General features: G+C 35.5%; 1 protein-coding gene across 1 annotated transcript; it reads left to right on the top strand.

Annotated features, from left to right (window-relative positions):
* Positions 1-406: 406 nt before the first annotated feature.
* LOC110448382 (T-complex protein 1 subunit beta-like) lies at positions 407-15,914 on the top strand. Its single transcript, XM_021494580.1, has 16 exons — positions 407-494; positions 984-1,052; positions 2,880-2,945; positions 4,330-4,432; positions 5,530-5,606; positions 5,854-5,966; positions 7,268-7,394; positions 7,949-8,024; positions 8,574-8,674; positions 9,019-9,146; positions 9,815-9,918; positions 11,053-11,160; positions 11,305-11,445; positions 12,785-12,888; positions 13,250-13,349; positions 14,695-15,914. The coding sequence occupies exons 1-16, from the start codon at positions 492-494 to the stop codon at positions 14,862-14,864; spliced, it is 1,590 nt and encodes a 529-aa protein (XP_021350255.1). The 5' UTR covers positions 407-491; the 3' UTR covers positions 14,865-15,914.
* Positions 15,915-16,080: the final 166 nt, after the last annotated feature.

Consider the following 16,080-nt stretch of genomic DNA (forward strand, 5'->3'; position numbering starts at 1 on the left):
CCCCCAATTGTATGTGTCAATGATCAATATCTTGAACCACGGACTTAGAAATGAGATAATCTAAATCTAATTCCGTCTTTGAACAAAAGTTAAGCGTGCATAACTCCATATGTGTAAGGGATGTTTAAGTTTATTTGTTTTATTTATATGGTCATGCGAGTTATTCCCCTTTAACATCAATGCCATTGTATATTTATATTATACGTAAATCCCTGTTGACAAAAAAACTTAAGCTGAAACTTATTCAGATCAATATTTAAAACTCTGTGTAGTTTATTGCAGCAAATGTTATCAGTAATATTGTTATTATCGTTACGGTTCTTCCGTATGGTAATATATATATCATATCGTTTCGTTTGTTATTTGGTAACTCGTTTCGTTTCAAATTGCATTCCGCAATATATATTTTTATCTGAAAGTGTGCCAGTCGAGAAACCGAAGATTCCAGAAGTTGTATGCTGTTGTTTCTGACGTTTTAAACAAAAAACAAGATGGTAAGTAAACGAAATCTTGCATAGGATAGCTAAGACGTGAAATACAAAGAATAGTCAGTGTTTTGTTGAAGATAAATGGTAAACAGAACTAGTTTTTTCACCACGCGGATCCAGCATGGAGACCATGTGCTAAACCGGCCCGTACATAAACATGGGGTTGACAAGCATCAACTTGAATCGAAACACATTGAAAATTAGCATTTGTTGGAATTATTCAGGGTGCCAACTGCTTTAAATGCACTTTTTCTCAATAACACACTGATATTTAAGTATGAAATAATCTTCATATGTAACACAATTATATTTAATTCGAGCTGAAATATAGAGAGGGGGGGGGTATATAATATATTGCACACTGTCCCAGAACAGTCGAGAATGTTCGAGTTTGGTTCTCGATTTAATTGCTTATTTTATTATTTTAAAGGGTTCTATAAACACTATGTTACACTGTTGTTAATAATGTTATATTAAATACTTGATATTTTCTAGGTTTCTCTGAATCCAGTACAGATCTTCAAGGCCGGTGCAGAAGAGGAGAAGGCTGAGACAGCCAGATTGGTATTGACCGTTTTTTGTTAATCAAAATATCCTTGCATATCTCCAAATACCAACATATAGTAGACTGTAATAAGTAAACCTTAATTTAAGTAAAGGACACAAGAAATACCAAATATGGTCACTGGCTTTCATTTTTCTCCCCAGCAGGGGAAATTAGATATTTAGAAAATAATATACCTGCTGTTACCCACTGCATGTTGCACTAAAATAGCAACTATGAATACCTGCATAACTAGAGATTTGCTTTTGTGCACTCACAAAAGGGACAAATATAAACAGGTCGGAGAAAAAACACTAACTTGCGTATCATACGCAAACTCGCCTATTATACGTCAATAGGGGTATGGATTTGTCACTAAAAATAGCCAAAATAACTTAAATCTTAACTTTTTCAAATTGTTTGTCCAAGTCGCATTTATTCTTTCATGAAAAATAATACAAATGCAAAAATAAACTTTATTTGCATGTGGGAAAGTACCAAAAATAGATCGATATTTCCGGTAAAGTTACATCAACTTTCTAAGTAGCCAATGCTTTCAGTCAACATCTTTTAGCAAAATATTATTTACCATGTCGTAAAATAATGTGATTTTCAATAATATCTTGCAAAAGTTACTGTTAAAGCGATTTGGGTTATTTTTAGTAACAAATCCATACTCCAACTTGCGTATAATAGGCTAGTTTGCGTATATACGCAAGTTGGTGGTTTTCCCCAACCTGATAAATCTGTATCTATTGCAAAATTTGGGATCTTTTTATTTTCTCGCAACTTCCTTAATTAAACATTTTGTTTCTTAGTATTTTGCTTTGCGGTACATCACTTTTGGCCTTTTCGTTGAATGTTCACTCAGTGAGGATGGCATTGTGTACTTTCCTCATGACAGGACATAATTAACAAAGTCCTTTAAAATGGTAGTTGTTATTCCCTGCATTTAGGGAAACCACAACAACTGCTGTCTGTGTAATCTGACTGGGTGAATATTGTGCTCTGTGTCTTTGGCGTGATATTACATTATTACATTGAGGTAATATTCTGAGGTCGGTTTCAGATCCAGCAGGCAAATACACCAATATGCTGCCTATAGCAAACATAGATGCATGCATTATACACAAGGCAGCAAAATTACCTAAGCTGTTAATAGGATGCTAAACCATATAAAACCAAACAATTTATAGAAAACGTAGTTGGCATTGCTGCGAATGCCAGAATTTGGATTCTAGCACCTCGGATGGGGATATCCCATGCTAGATTTTTCTATTGCATTTGATTGGTCTGGCATCTTTACGTGACATTTTATGGAATTTTCACATAGCATTGTATTCATCTGCGTGATAACAGCTTGAAATAGACAATCCACATCATAAATATTCTGTTTTGTTGTTATATGTAATGTTTACATGTCGTTAGATTCCGGATGTGGTAGAAAATATATAATCTATAATGTCAAATATGTTGTCTTCTGATAATTAACAAGGAGGGACTACATTTTTATTTGGAAGCATTCAAATGTAGAAGTGAATAAGCCTAATTTATTTGAGGCCCCAGACGAGATATTTGTAGACTTAAGCAATATCAAATAGTTTTTCGAACAAAAATGATCAATCACCTCTAACTGAGCAAGATCGGTTATCGCAGTCAGGGGCTAAGATTCTGTAACATCCAAATCTAAGCTCAGCCTTTGTTATGAGTATGTTACAGAATCCTAGCCCTTGACTGAGATAACCTGATCTCTCTCAGTTAAAGGCAATATATTTTATCAATATGTATTCAATTTAGATAATCTATGTTGTAAATGATATAGAACTGTATTTTCATTTCATTAACAGTCCTCCTTTGTTGGAGCTATTGCCATTGGCGATCTAGTTAAGAGCACACTGGGACCAAAAGGAATGGTAAGTGTTTATATAGATGTGGGTAATTTCAATGTAAACAAAAAAGCAAACCTTTAGATATACAGTAAATTACAATCCTGGCAATTCAATTTTACAATTAAGTATTGAAATGATACTCATACAGTAAATATTGTTTATAAATGTGAATTTTAAGTCATTTGCTTAAAAGTTTCCAGCAATATAAAAAGGTGTTGAACATTGCAAACATTCTCGAAAGTTTTCTGAATTAATGCCTGTTAATTCGTTTATGAGGGGGTTGGAGACACAACGTCCCTTTAAAGTCGAAAATCCGGTGCAATTGAGATGATAACCACCATGCAAGAGTCGACACTAACACTAGTCCACTAATCCTAGGCTAGTAGATTTCAGCAAAGACTAGAGAATCATCTAACCTAACTGGTCCTTCAGACTTGTGAAAAGTAAAATTATAAGATCAGAATATTCAATTTTAAAATTTAGAAAACTGCTCAAAATAAGATATATTGCAACTTCGCCATATATTTATGGCAGTAGTTATTGCAAGTTCCTTACAGTCGATTACTTTTGATGTTTCGTGCTGAAGATCGCAATGTTTCCTTATCAGAAAATCTTGGACAAGCTACATTGCAGATGAAGATCTAGTAAATAATCTATTCAACTAGTCCAGGTAGTGTCTAATAACCTTGGCATGGAAACATGTAGTATTCAGAATCCCCACACATACCTCATAAATGAATTTTGACAAGAGCTTTAATAAAACAACTTGTTGCTTACAACATCTCGGTGGTGTCACGATTAATTTGTGTTCAGATGACGGCTCACCTTTAAGGCGAATCATGTAAACACAAGGCTGGAATTAATTCATCTATAAGCAAGATTCTGCGGTGTTGTCCACACTCTCTCTGAATTCATTAATCTATGTTAGTTTTGTTACCAAGGTAACACTAACTTGTTCTAACTTTTTTTATACGCCCGTCAAATTTGATGAAAGTATTATGGTATGGGGTTGGCTGGCCGACGTAAACTTTCGTTTGTCCGGCAATCTCCTCCTCAATTTTGCGACCGATCTCTTTGAAACATGGTACTCATTATAATCATGATATGAAGTTGTGTCTCCCTTAAAAGAATTTTGATTTGACAATTTTTCCAAAATATTTTCTCCCTACATTTTTTATAGCATGTCAGCTAACCACTCTTAAAATGATGCATATCTTATTTCAATGTAAGAAATTATATAACACTTTATGGCATTCGACGGGCTTTTATTGTTCCGCGTTGCGGTACTCTTGTTGGTAGGTGTAAAAAGCTGGACCACTAACTGATTGTCAGATATTAGAGTCTAGCCGATTGTCCAAACATTCGTGACATAGCTGTAGAATTCAATAATTTCATTTTCTTTGACCAGGACAAAATTCTACAAGGAGGTGATCACATTTCTGTAACTAACGACGGAGCGACAATATTGAAAGCCATCGGAATAGACAATCCAGCAGCTAAAGTTTTAGTTGGTAAGACAAACATCTATGGAATCACTGATTTATTGTAGTATATTTTATGAGACCATTAAACTTGAGTGGGGATAGAGGCATCTTTATAAGTATGATGCCATTAACCATATACTGGAGATTACTGGATGCATGGTCTAGTTAATGAAAATCAACCTTAAATTTCAATTTATTGTCAAAATCAATGACATGGTCATGGAACATCGGTGGTATTCGTTAGCATATGACCTGGAACAAAGCTGGTTTCTTTTAAGTGGTGAGCTGGAATGTAAAGAATTTAATTTCACGGTCTGGTGGTCGGACATGTATGTTTATTTAAATGGAATTTCCTGGTGGTTTTGAACAACCAGGTGATAAAAAAATGAGAAAATGTCTATATTTGAAGTTTATTTGTAAACAGTGTCTCCTGTTCAGTATCCAGAACATGTGATGCCTAAAAGGCATTCATTGTGCCCCTCATGATGCATACATGTTATGTTTTCAACATTGCTGGTATTTGAAAAGTTTGGTTGACTCCAGTTTTGTAAATAAATGTGTTTTGTAGCATTTAGTCCAGTTAAAAATACACACACACCCCAGTTCATGGAAAAAACCATGGTCTGTTCTTTTTTGTAGAGATCTCATAAAATATATGTTAATCATCTTGCAACGGATGAGGATGTATTGGAATAGCTGTAAGAATATATAAAGATATTTAAATGTGCTTTTGCTGGACGTCTTCAAATCAAAACGAATGAAGTCAATGACATTGTAGTTATTGAACTGGTAGGGTAGGTGTCTGTTTAAAGTGTAGTTGGCACAGTGTGGTCAGGTGGCGCAGTGTGGTCAGGTGGCGCAAGTGTGGTCAGGTGGCGCAAGTGTGGTCAGGTGGCGCAGTGGACACCACACTTGCCTTTCACCGAGGCGGCCGGGGTCGATTCCCTGATCGGACGTGAAATCCTACAACATATGTTTTATTCAGGTGCTCCACTAACATCCGGGTCAACAAGAGTGATTAGTTACTGTACAAGTTGTAAAAATTGTTTCATAATTGTTGTAAAATAAATAAAGTTTACATATAGTTTGATAAATACGCTATACTGGTAGTTTATCTTTTGTAGATATTTCTAAGGTACAGGATGATGAAGTAGGAGATGGTACAACATCCGTGGTTGTGTTAGCATGCGAGCTCCTCAAGGTAAGCAGCAAGAAATATAAACAAGGAAAAGATGAAACAGTACCGCACAGTGTTGTGCTTCAATGTTGATTGTGATCCCCGTGTCTTTTCACTAAAAAAAGGAAATGAAACTTCTTCTCTTTATATCAACTGTTTTGACCAGCTCTGCCAGACCAAGGATATTATGGTGTACTTGTTTTCGATTGTCTTGGACAAAATTTAAGATACCAACAAATGTTCCTTAAACTGTTGTGTTGTTTGTGTGTAGGAGGCGGAAGCATTGGTCTCACAGAGAATTCATCCCCAAACCATCATCACTGGCTGGAGGAAGGCAACGGATGTGGCCAGACAGGCCCTCACAGACTTCGCCAGGGACCATGGGTATGTCTACTTTTAACTTAGTGTCAGATAGAGTCGTAAGGTTTACAGCCGAATACAGGCTGTTTCCCCTAGCTAAAAAGTGGCGTATTTTCTCAAAATGACAAAAAAAATAAGAATATATTCCCAATTTCAATAAAAATATTGCTATATTTTCCAAACAAAATTGATTACTTGGTTCTCAGGCCCGCGCACATTTCATTTTAGGGCACCACATTGCTGATTTTATCGTGAAAGTAATAAATAAAAAATGTGAATGCGCCAGCTGCCGTCTTAAAAAAAATCCGGAAAATTGTTCCGCATGTTGTTTTTACTCGTTAGTCAACCAAGTCCCGAAAACGTTTGAATAGAGATAAGGATCGATATACAGGCAAGCGTTAAAATGGTTATGACTTATTAGTCTTGTGTACAAATGGCGCTCATTTCGGTACAAATAAGGAATGGGGGGTTCGTGATTCTCGTCTGGAACATCGTGGGGGGATTTTTGGAGGCTTGCTCTATGAGGGGTCTCTACACAACTATAAAAAGACAAGGTATTGCCCACAATGAACGTGACAAACTACACAATACAAAAAAAATTGCCCTCATCTCGTTTTTGCCATGTAAAATGGGGGGGGAAAAATACAGCCCTGCCGCATCTCTTTTGAAAAAAATTGACCTCGTCTCGTTTTTGCCTTGTAAAATGAAAAAAAAGATACTGCCCTGCCGCATCTCTTTTGAAAAAAATTGGCCTGAGAACCAAGTAATTAATTTTATTTGGCCTAATTCATAGAGGAACAAGCTGTTGTTAATTTAGGAAACAAAAACACTGAATAGATATTGTCAGACTACAGGTAAGTATACTTTTAACTTAATGCTAGGTATATCACAAGTCCATCAGATTTAACCAGGGAAACTGGATATGTCTTCAAGACTCGTAATATAGGCATAAGGCTTTAAAGGTTTATCATAAAAAGCCTTCATGAAGAAAACGTAAAGACCAATTTTATTTCAAGAAAATGTTGATTATTTTGTTCAATAAACTGAAGTCTTCATTATGAACCCAAAAGACTTGAAGACTCTGTGTGAATCAAATTGTAATGAAATTATTATTATTTCTTGAACAGGCTTGTTAAACATTTGTAAAAAAAAAAACCACTGACTGAAAAAATGTAATACTGTACCAAATAAAAACTTTTTTTATCCAAGTGTCTTTTGCCATAAGAGTGTTTGATGTAGACTTTATATCAAAGCGGTTCATTTTGCTCTCAATATCTGTAGCCTATAGGCACTGCTGAATTATTCTGATTTTTTTTTTTTTGCAGAAATGATCCTGAGAAGTTCAGGAACGACTTGATGAATATAGCCAGGACCACTCTCAGCTCTAAAATCCTCACACAGTACAAAGATTACTTTTCCAACATGTGTGTCAATGCTGTACTAAGACTGAAGGCAAGTCACAGTCCTAATTATTTCTTTGTGAAAATGAACTTTTACATTGAAAATATTTATCACATCAGGGTTTTTGCCAGCTATTTTGGGAAAGACCGGTCCCTGAGTAGGAAACAGGGAAAATATCATTGGCATTTGACAAAAATTGGGAAATATCATCAGTGTTCCCACATGTACAGGTCTGGGGAAATATCAGTGTTCCAAAATGTACAGGTAGGGGAAAATATGTGTTTGAAACAAACAAAACCTGCAATGTGATTAGCAAAACGTTTTCTTCTAGGTGACTTAGTAAAATGTAAAACAATAAATAAACACATAAATGTTCAGTATTTTAAGTTTTTTATGTACTTTGAAGGCTCCTTCATGGATTGTAATAAATACTCTAAACATTGCACACATGCTTTTTAGTCCAATTGGGAAAACGAAGACTCAAAATTTGGAAAATGCAGAGACCCTATAAACACCTGGCAAAAACCCTGTACATTATTGGAATATTTTACAAATGAATGATCGACACCTCTGCAATGTATCATGACTTGTCTCCTTACTTACAGGGCAGTGGTAACCTAGACGCTATTCAGACCATCAAGAAGCTTGGCGGTGGACTTTCAGATTCATACCTAGACGAAGGTTTGTCATTTATATAGTGTACCCAATGTTTCGGCTCCAGCATTTGTCCAGTGTCTATCACTGGGACTGTTGGAAGGGATTTGCGTCTGTCTGTCAGTGCATGATCAATGCATCCTTTATCAGGGAGTTCGTCTCTACCACTCGTTTACCTACAACTGCCAGATTTTGTATGTGTAGGTACCTTTTGTGATGGCTGTTTCACAAACTGGAATTAATTCTCATGCCCAACATTATACAGAGTTACAACCTTTTCGGTCACTGTGTGTCACTTCGTGTTGGGTATTTCTCATACCATGTCACCAACAAATGCCAAATACTGGGATGATGTCGGAGTGGCTTACTTAAATCTGGGCTCCTGTGTCACTAAGAGCAGAGTTATTGCCCTTTGTTAATTTTTGTGACCAAAGTTTGTCAGGAGGTATAGTCTACTTAGTTTTAGAAATACTTAGCTTACCACTCCAACAAAAAGAAACATGTAATCATCAAAAATCATTTTATGCATCGTTTTTCAGCGTTATTGTTTTGCTGACAAAACTTTGTTTTTTACAGGTTTCCTGCTAGATAAGAAAATTGGAGTAAACCAGCCAAAGAGGATAGAAAATTGTAAGATTCTTATTGCCAACACACCCATGGACACAGATAAAATCAAGGTAAGTTATTCTCATCTCCAACATCCATCAACAACTGTTTCTCTTATATACATTGTCAAATTGAATTCCCCCCTCTCTGCTCTGATTTCATGTCTAAGGTATGCTTCAAAGAAATTGTGCCAGGATACTTTCAAAACGTTTCTGGACAGAACTTTATGTAAAGAATTCAAACATTAACTTTGAAAATGATATGTTTCTGTGATCAGACAGCTTCTATGTAACTTCCTGATGCTGAATTTCATCATTGTGTCATAGTTGTTAGTAAAGTTCACTTCATAAAAAATGGAATTTATTTCCCTATGAAAAATGTACTTTTCATTATGTGACAATCTTGGTTGACCTAGGTGTTTGGTACAAAAGTGAAAGTAGATGCAGTGTCCAAGGTCGCTGAACTCGAGGTTGCCGAGCGAGAGAAGATGAGGGACAAGGTCAACAAAATCCTCAAGCACGGTTGTAACGTTTTCATCAACAGGTGAGTAAAACGTATTAAGGTAACAAGTTAAACTGTGTGATTACCAGTGTCACTTTTACTAAATATTTGTTTAAATCATTTTTAAAAGAAATACTCCCATAAAAACATGCATTTTACAGATTCGTAATTGTTCGAAATTTGAAAGTTTGAATATAGAAATAAATAACACTTACAAACTGCAAAGGTCAAACTTGTCGCTTTTATGTTACAAAGCTTTACACTTTAGCAATGTTGTCATACAGATATTATAAATGCGCAACATCAAAATGGGTGGCCTATTTTTAGGATGCCAAACTTGACAGTTGAAATTGATTTAAGCCAGAAAATTCCTTTTGGCTGCTTCATCTTCTATAAAATGTAAAAGAATACTCCAAGTAAAAATGAAACCTGTCTGATGCCATGGTACCTTTAATGCCATAAGTGTCATAAAGGAATTGTAGTTGTAGCCCCTGATTAACAGTAATGAAAATTTGGGAGGAACTCAGATCAATGTGTCCTTTCATCTGTAGACTGTTATATGAACCTGGAAAAAGTTAGAAGGTAAAGATTTTTGGTTTAAAGGCCTAAAATAAACTATGAAATGAGANGAGTACTTTGTTAACATGAAGTATTGGTACCAGAATCACCAACAGAGGGTGTTAAAATGAATGTACTTTTGTTCATTTCAGACAACTCATCTACAACTACCCAGAACAGCTGTTTGCTGATGCTGGCGTGATGGCTATTGAGCACGCCGACTTTGATGGCATTGAAAGATTGGGTCTGGTGACAGGTAGGAACACTTGAACACATGAATAGGAAAAATATGCTACCAGGAATTTCACATGAACCTTTTTTAGTGGAAGTTAATTTAAAAAAAAAACCATAAAACATTGCTGCCTTACCTCATCCCTGAAGCAAAGTTAGAAGGGGGGGCGGGGGGGCGGCGGCACTGGAATCGTGCTGTCTGTCCATCCATTGGTCTGTAGACACTGTCTTGTCTCGACAACAATTCCTACATTTTTCAGCCAAATTTCATGAAACTTCACTGATGTAATTAAACACAGTCCAAAGTTATTCACTTGCTATTAATAGTTTTGATTCAGCCATTGTACTTTACTATTTTTAAGCTAATCAACGTTAAAGTTTTAACTGCAAGTTATTCAGAAGCTTGTCATTCATTAAATATGTGTACTAGGATGCTGGCATTTTGCTTAGAGGTTCCTGTGGGGTAAAATATTGATGAAGTGAAGTTAAAATTTAAAAAAAAAAAATCATTTTTTTAGACTTTTAACCAGTTTTTGAACTTTACATTTTGTTTAAAATAGAATAACATTTTAAACAGACGAGCAATTGGTGGCTTTGACACCATCTCTGGTTATTGGGAGTTTTTCCTCTTTTTACAAAAGTCGGCCAACACAATCTTGTCTGCACAACTCCTACAGTTTTCAGCCGAATTTAAAATGAGATTAATATAATCGTCACCCCTTTGGAATTGATCATGAGATGTGGGAAGTCAATAGGGGGGGAAATGTTCAACTTGTCATACTTAACAGTCTTCCACAGTGGGTTGAGATCTTAAGCATTATGCATTCAGAATGATTGTCTGGTGTAGAAATTTCAAATTTTACGCAACACTACATTTGTGATTTTAGGATTGGTAGGTCTGTGTTGTATTACTTCAAACATATTTGTCGGAAGTGTTAAATTTGTGAATTCATTTTACATCGAAATTTGTATCTTAAGATTAATCACAGCTTTGTCCACTTAGAGGGGGTGAAAGTGAAAGTTTTTGGATTAACTGTACTTTCACTTGGTATCTAGATCCGTTACATTTTAATTGACATGTTTAACAAGAACAGCATGTACTTGACGCCATCAGGTATTCCCATCTACGAATTCAAGTGTGGCTTTATTTCTACGACAGGTGGCGAGATTGTGTCCACATTTGACTGTCCCGAGCTGGTCAAGATGGGCCATTGTGACCTGATGAGCGAGGTCATGATTGGGGAAGATAAACTCATCAAATTCTCAGGTAAACACTAATAGGATTTTACAATTTTTGTCAGGATAAACAGATAAATTCCTAAGTGGAATACATTGCGAGGAATTCTGTGATCAGGGTGGATAACTCTCCTCATATACTCCAGTAAACATTTAATTTGTTGTTCGTTGGCAGGTGTGGCTTTGGGAGAAGCTTGTACCATCGTGTTAAGAGGGGCCACCAAACAGATCTTGGACGAAGCTGAGCGGTCCATTCATGACGCCCTTTGTGTCCTCACACAGACAGTCAAGGAAACAAAGACTGTGTTCGGCGGAGGTACAGTGATTTGTTTTTGCTCAGATTTACAGCCAAATACAGGCTGTTTCCCCTTGCTAAAAAGTGCCTTATTTCCCCAAAATGACCAAACATGAGGAATATACTCCAAATTTCAATAACAATAATGCTATATTTTTCCAAATCATAAAGGAACAGGTTGTTGTAAAATTCAGGTCAAAAAACACTTTAATTTCTGGAGATCATCTCGGAAACCGAAAGACTTATCTTTCTGGAAAAATTGACATGACCATACATTGTAAAATATAGATTTGCATTTTTTTGGTTTTAATGTTTTTTCAAGTTCAAGGTCATTGTCACCATTACTAAAAATAGACGGGGGGGGGGGTTGTCAGGCACATGGAAGTTACCATGCTGAACTTTCAGTGTTGTAGTTACTCTTATTTACTTTTATATGGTGCACAATAATATTTTAATGAGTAGGGTATGGAGGTATGGAGGACATTTATATTGGTAATATTTTCATAATGATTCAGATCTTCGGCTACTTCCACTAACTGGTGTTTCACTTGGAACCTAGATCCTAAACTTACACCCACCAGATCTTTCCATTCTAGGGAAAGTATGTTTCTCTACGAAAATAAAACAATCAACAAATTATTATAATAGCTAGGTTTTCAATGTGACTATGCAAAAGCATAGTTATTGTAGAACACAAATTTCCACTTCTGATAAATTCTTGTACTTGAATGAGGGCAATTTCAGAATGAAGTCTACACAGGAATGAAATGTTCTAATTATACAAATAACAGTATGCACATTCTACGATTCAAAATGATAATGCTTTATACATATAAAATGGGTAATTAAAATATTACGCTTCATAGTGTAGATCACCATCTGAGGTCAAAGTTAGAACCAGCATTGTGGGTTAGAAATACTGACAGGCATATTTGTTATGTTTTATGTGTGGGCAGGGATACAGTATCGAACATCATTTAAGGTATGGTAGTCTAATGGTAGGACGCCGGACTCATGACCAAAGGGTTGCAGGTTTGAGTCACGTCACGGCACTGTGTTGTATCTTTGAGCAAGATACTCTACTCCGCTTGTTCCAGTCTACTCGGCTGTAAATGAGTATGTGGTTGGGCAGTGATAGAATTGTTGAATGCTAGCTGTAAGCGCCGAAATGGAAACACCGGCTGTATGCTCCCCAGGGAGTTGAGAATAATATTGGCTGGTTGCAAAGGCCCTAAAACCACGGATAATAATTTGTGAGCCGCTTTGAGACAACCTACGAACTAGGTTGTGATAAATCGGTATACAATAACCTCAAATGATTATTATTATTATGATTATAAGGCTGTTTCTGACATTGTAGGAAGCTCTGAGATGTTGATGGCTGATGCCGTTTCCAGTCTAGCTACCAAGACCCCCGGCAAGGAAGCTGTAGCTATGGAAGCCTATTCAAAGGCACTTAGGAATGTAAGTCAAGAGTCACAGAACATTTCAGAACATTACTCACAGTTTGGTATTGATTGAATTTATCTAAGTTCTATCCAGCGGAAGATGTTTTGTCACTAACTCCTCAATTGCCTTCACGAAAACAAATTCAACATCAAAGTACATCATATTCATTATTTCACTACAGAAAACGCCTATTTACTTCAGAATTGATAATAATTTCATTTTGTTTCATTTTGACATCATTGTGGCGGAAATATTTTAACCAATATATTTATGAAGATTTTGACATAGTTTTCAATTATTAGTTACATTTCAGCATGGTCATTTTAAGCTCTTTCATTATCTGCAGTCACAGAATTATTTTTTTGTTTTTGAACAGTTACCAACCACCATAGCAGACAACGGAGGATTTGACAGTGCTCAACTTGTGTCAGAGCTCCGGGCTCTACACTCCGAAGGAAAGAACACCATGGGCATTAGTAAGTTTTAGGAAGCATTTTGACTGCTATATGAAATACAAATTTACTGCTACATGAAGGGTAGCTATTGCTTTGGACCTAGGCATTTAAGATCTAGGCCTTATTTCTTCCATTAGTTTTGCATTAAGGTCTTATCGTTTAAAGGGCTATCACTTCTTAACTTTTCACATATGAGTCTATATGTAATGTCTGCATGTACATTATACTGTATTATGTACATTATACCGTATTATGTACATTATACTGTATTATGTACATTATACTGTATTATGTACATTATACCGTATTATGTACAGTATACCGTATTATGTACATTATATCGTATTATGTACATCATACTGTATTATGTACATTATACCGTATTATGTACATTATACTGTATTATGTACATTATGCTGTATTATGTACATTATACCGTATTATGTACATTATAATGTATTATGTACATTATACTGTATTATGTACATGATATATATACAACTGATATAAAACAGAAGCTTAGGATGTAACTAGTGCTATGTTTTCTGATGGGTTTTGTAAAACGTGGCACATTCTCTTTTATACCATCCAGGTATGATCTGATAAATTCCAGTGCTGTTAGGTCTAATGTGTATTTAACTAATTCAAAGAGAAACAGACACTTAATGTGCATGGACAGGCTTCTCTGAATTAAAATTCTGTTGCTACTGATATTGATACTTGGAAAGGTGCATTATTATTTGAATAAATGAATCCAAAAAAAATCTTCTAAAATGTTGTATTGCAACATCAGTATTTTCCAGACTTGAATTTTTGTGGATCAAAAAAATATTTCTGATGTTCCCTTGTTATATCTATTACAGAATTTGTGTGGATGAAATGGAGAATAATAGAATACCAATAAGGGGAAAACTCTAGACTAGTTAACTTGTGGATTTAATTGATTTGTGTGTGGCTATAAGAATACAGCATACTGGGAAATGTTCGTTGCAGTTTAATTTTTGCCATATTTGCCCTCTGTAATGAAGGCGAACTTTTCATTACAGCAAATATAAGTAAAAGCATATACTCATATAATGAACATAGTCATTAAATGTGAAGGGGGGGAAATAACGCTGGGTGTAAATTTATTTCATGAGCTACGGGCAAAAGTTTGACCTAGCGAAAATTTCCTGGTACATTTGTATACAGTAATGTGACTGCAGAGTATTGTGTCTTGCTATCCAGGTTTTGACGTTTCAGTTCGAAGATACTTCATAGCCTTAATCTAGGTAGACACAATTTTCTTCATATTGTCTTTAAAACTATTGTGAGGAAACAAAACTCAGAGAATCTACAATCAGTAAATAATATTTCGTGTGTTTAGATATGGAACTGGGAGAGGTGGCCGATATGGAGAAGATGGGGATCACCGAGTCATTCCAAGTGAAGCGCCAGGTAGTAATGAGTGCATCCGAGGCAGCTGAAATGATCCTGCGTGTGGACGATATCGTAAAGGCAGCACCCCGGCCACGGCAACAGGACCGCTGCCATTGAGTCGAAGTTCCATAGTATTATCTATTTCAATTTCATGTGTGTGATTTGCGGAAATGTAAGAAGCCTTGTGAAAGTATGAGAGACTGTTCTGAGGAGTGAGATGCCGAGATTACGCTCGAAAGAAGTGACTAACTTCTCTGTGAATCTATAACTCTTATTTGTATCAAGATGTAACGATCAAATTCAACTTAGATTGAGGCAAGGATAACATGCAAATATTGGATACATGAATGTGCTTATCAAACTCAATATCTTTTCATGTAAAATTAAAGTCCTACTTATGTTTCAATAGCATTAAGGTTTAATAATAATTTCAAGATTATTTCTCGAAAACTATTCAAGATATAGAATCTAGAATAAAATTCATTCAAATTGTTTAACAAGAAGCATATCACTGTACTTGTGTCATTTGCAAATTTAAATTCTGGTGAATACCGTATATTATTTCTGTTTTGACGCATATATGATTTTCTTCACATATTGTTTTAGAGCTTCAACCCAAATTTAGTTGTCATGCTTGTAATCAAAGACACACACATCCAGTTACCGTACATGTGAAATGAATTTCTTTCGTAGAAGTTACAAATGGTCAGTTTGTCAATAGAAGTGGTCTTCAGTATTGAACAAGAAAGACAGTCACATAACGAAGTGTTCAGAACAATTGGAGTTTTACAGCATATTTCAAATATGTAATTTTGTCCATAAACTGTTCACGTTATCAGTTTTATTCGTAACTGATGAACTCCATGAACTTTTCTAATGTAATCGCCCCGATTGTCGGTCAGTCAACAATTACATTCTTCAAAAAATTGGTCTGTACGGGCCAATCTCCAATTTATTTATTATCAAATATTATACAAATATTTTCGTACATGTCTACAAGGTAGTCGTAGCTAACCACATGCCTTGGTACCTATTTTCATCCAATTTGTTTGTCCAGTGCTTCTGATCTGTGATGTATCTACCCCATTTTTTTTTATGTCATGGATGTTTTTTGTATTCAAACTCTGTAAAATGCAAAGATAAAAAAAAAATCAAAATTTATTAAAACTGTTTCTGTTGTTATTTTTGCGGAGTGGGTTGGTATATTTGGACCAAATCTGATGTGTTCAGAGTAAAAATATATTTTGTACTGTTTTAACTCATTCCCCCCTAAAGTTTCATAATGAACTATTCCAACCATTTGAATTGGGAGAGTTCAAATGTGTCTTCAGGG

The sequence above is a fragment of the Mizuhopecten yessoensis genome, unplaced genomic scaffold (assembly GCF_002113885.1).
Source record: "Mizuhopecten yessoensis strain PY_sf001 unplaced genomic scaffold, ASM211388v2 scaffold4025, whole genome shotgun sequence".
NCBI lineage: Eukaryota > Metazoa > Mollusca > Bivalvia > Pectinida > Pectinidae > Mizuhopecten > Mizuhopecten yessoensis.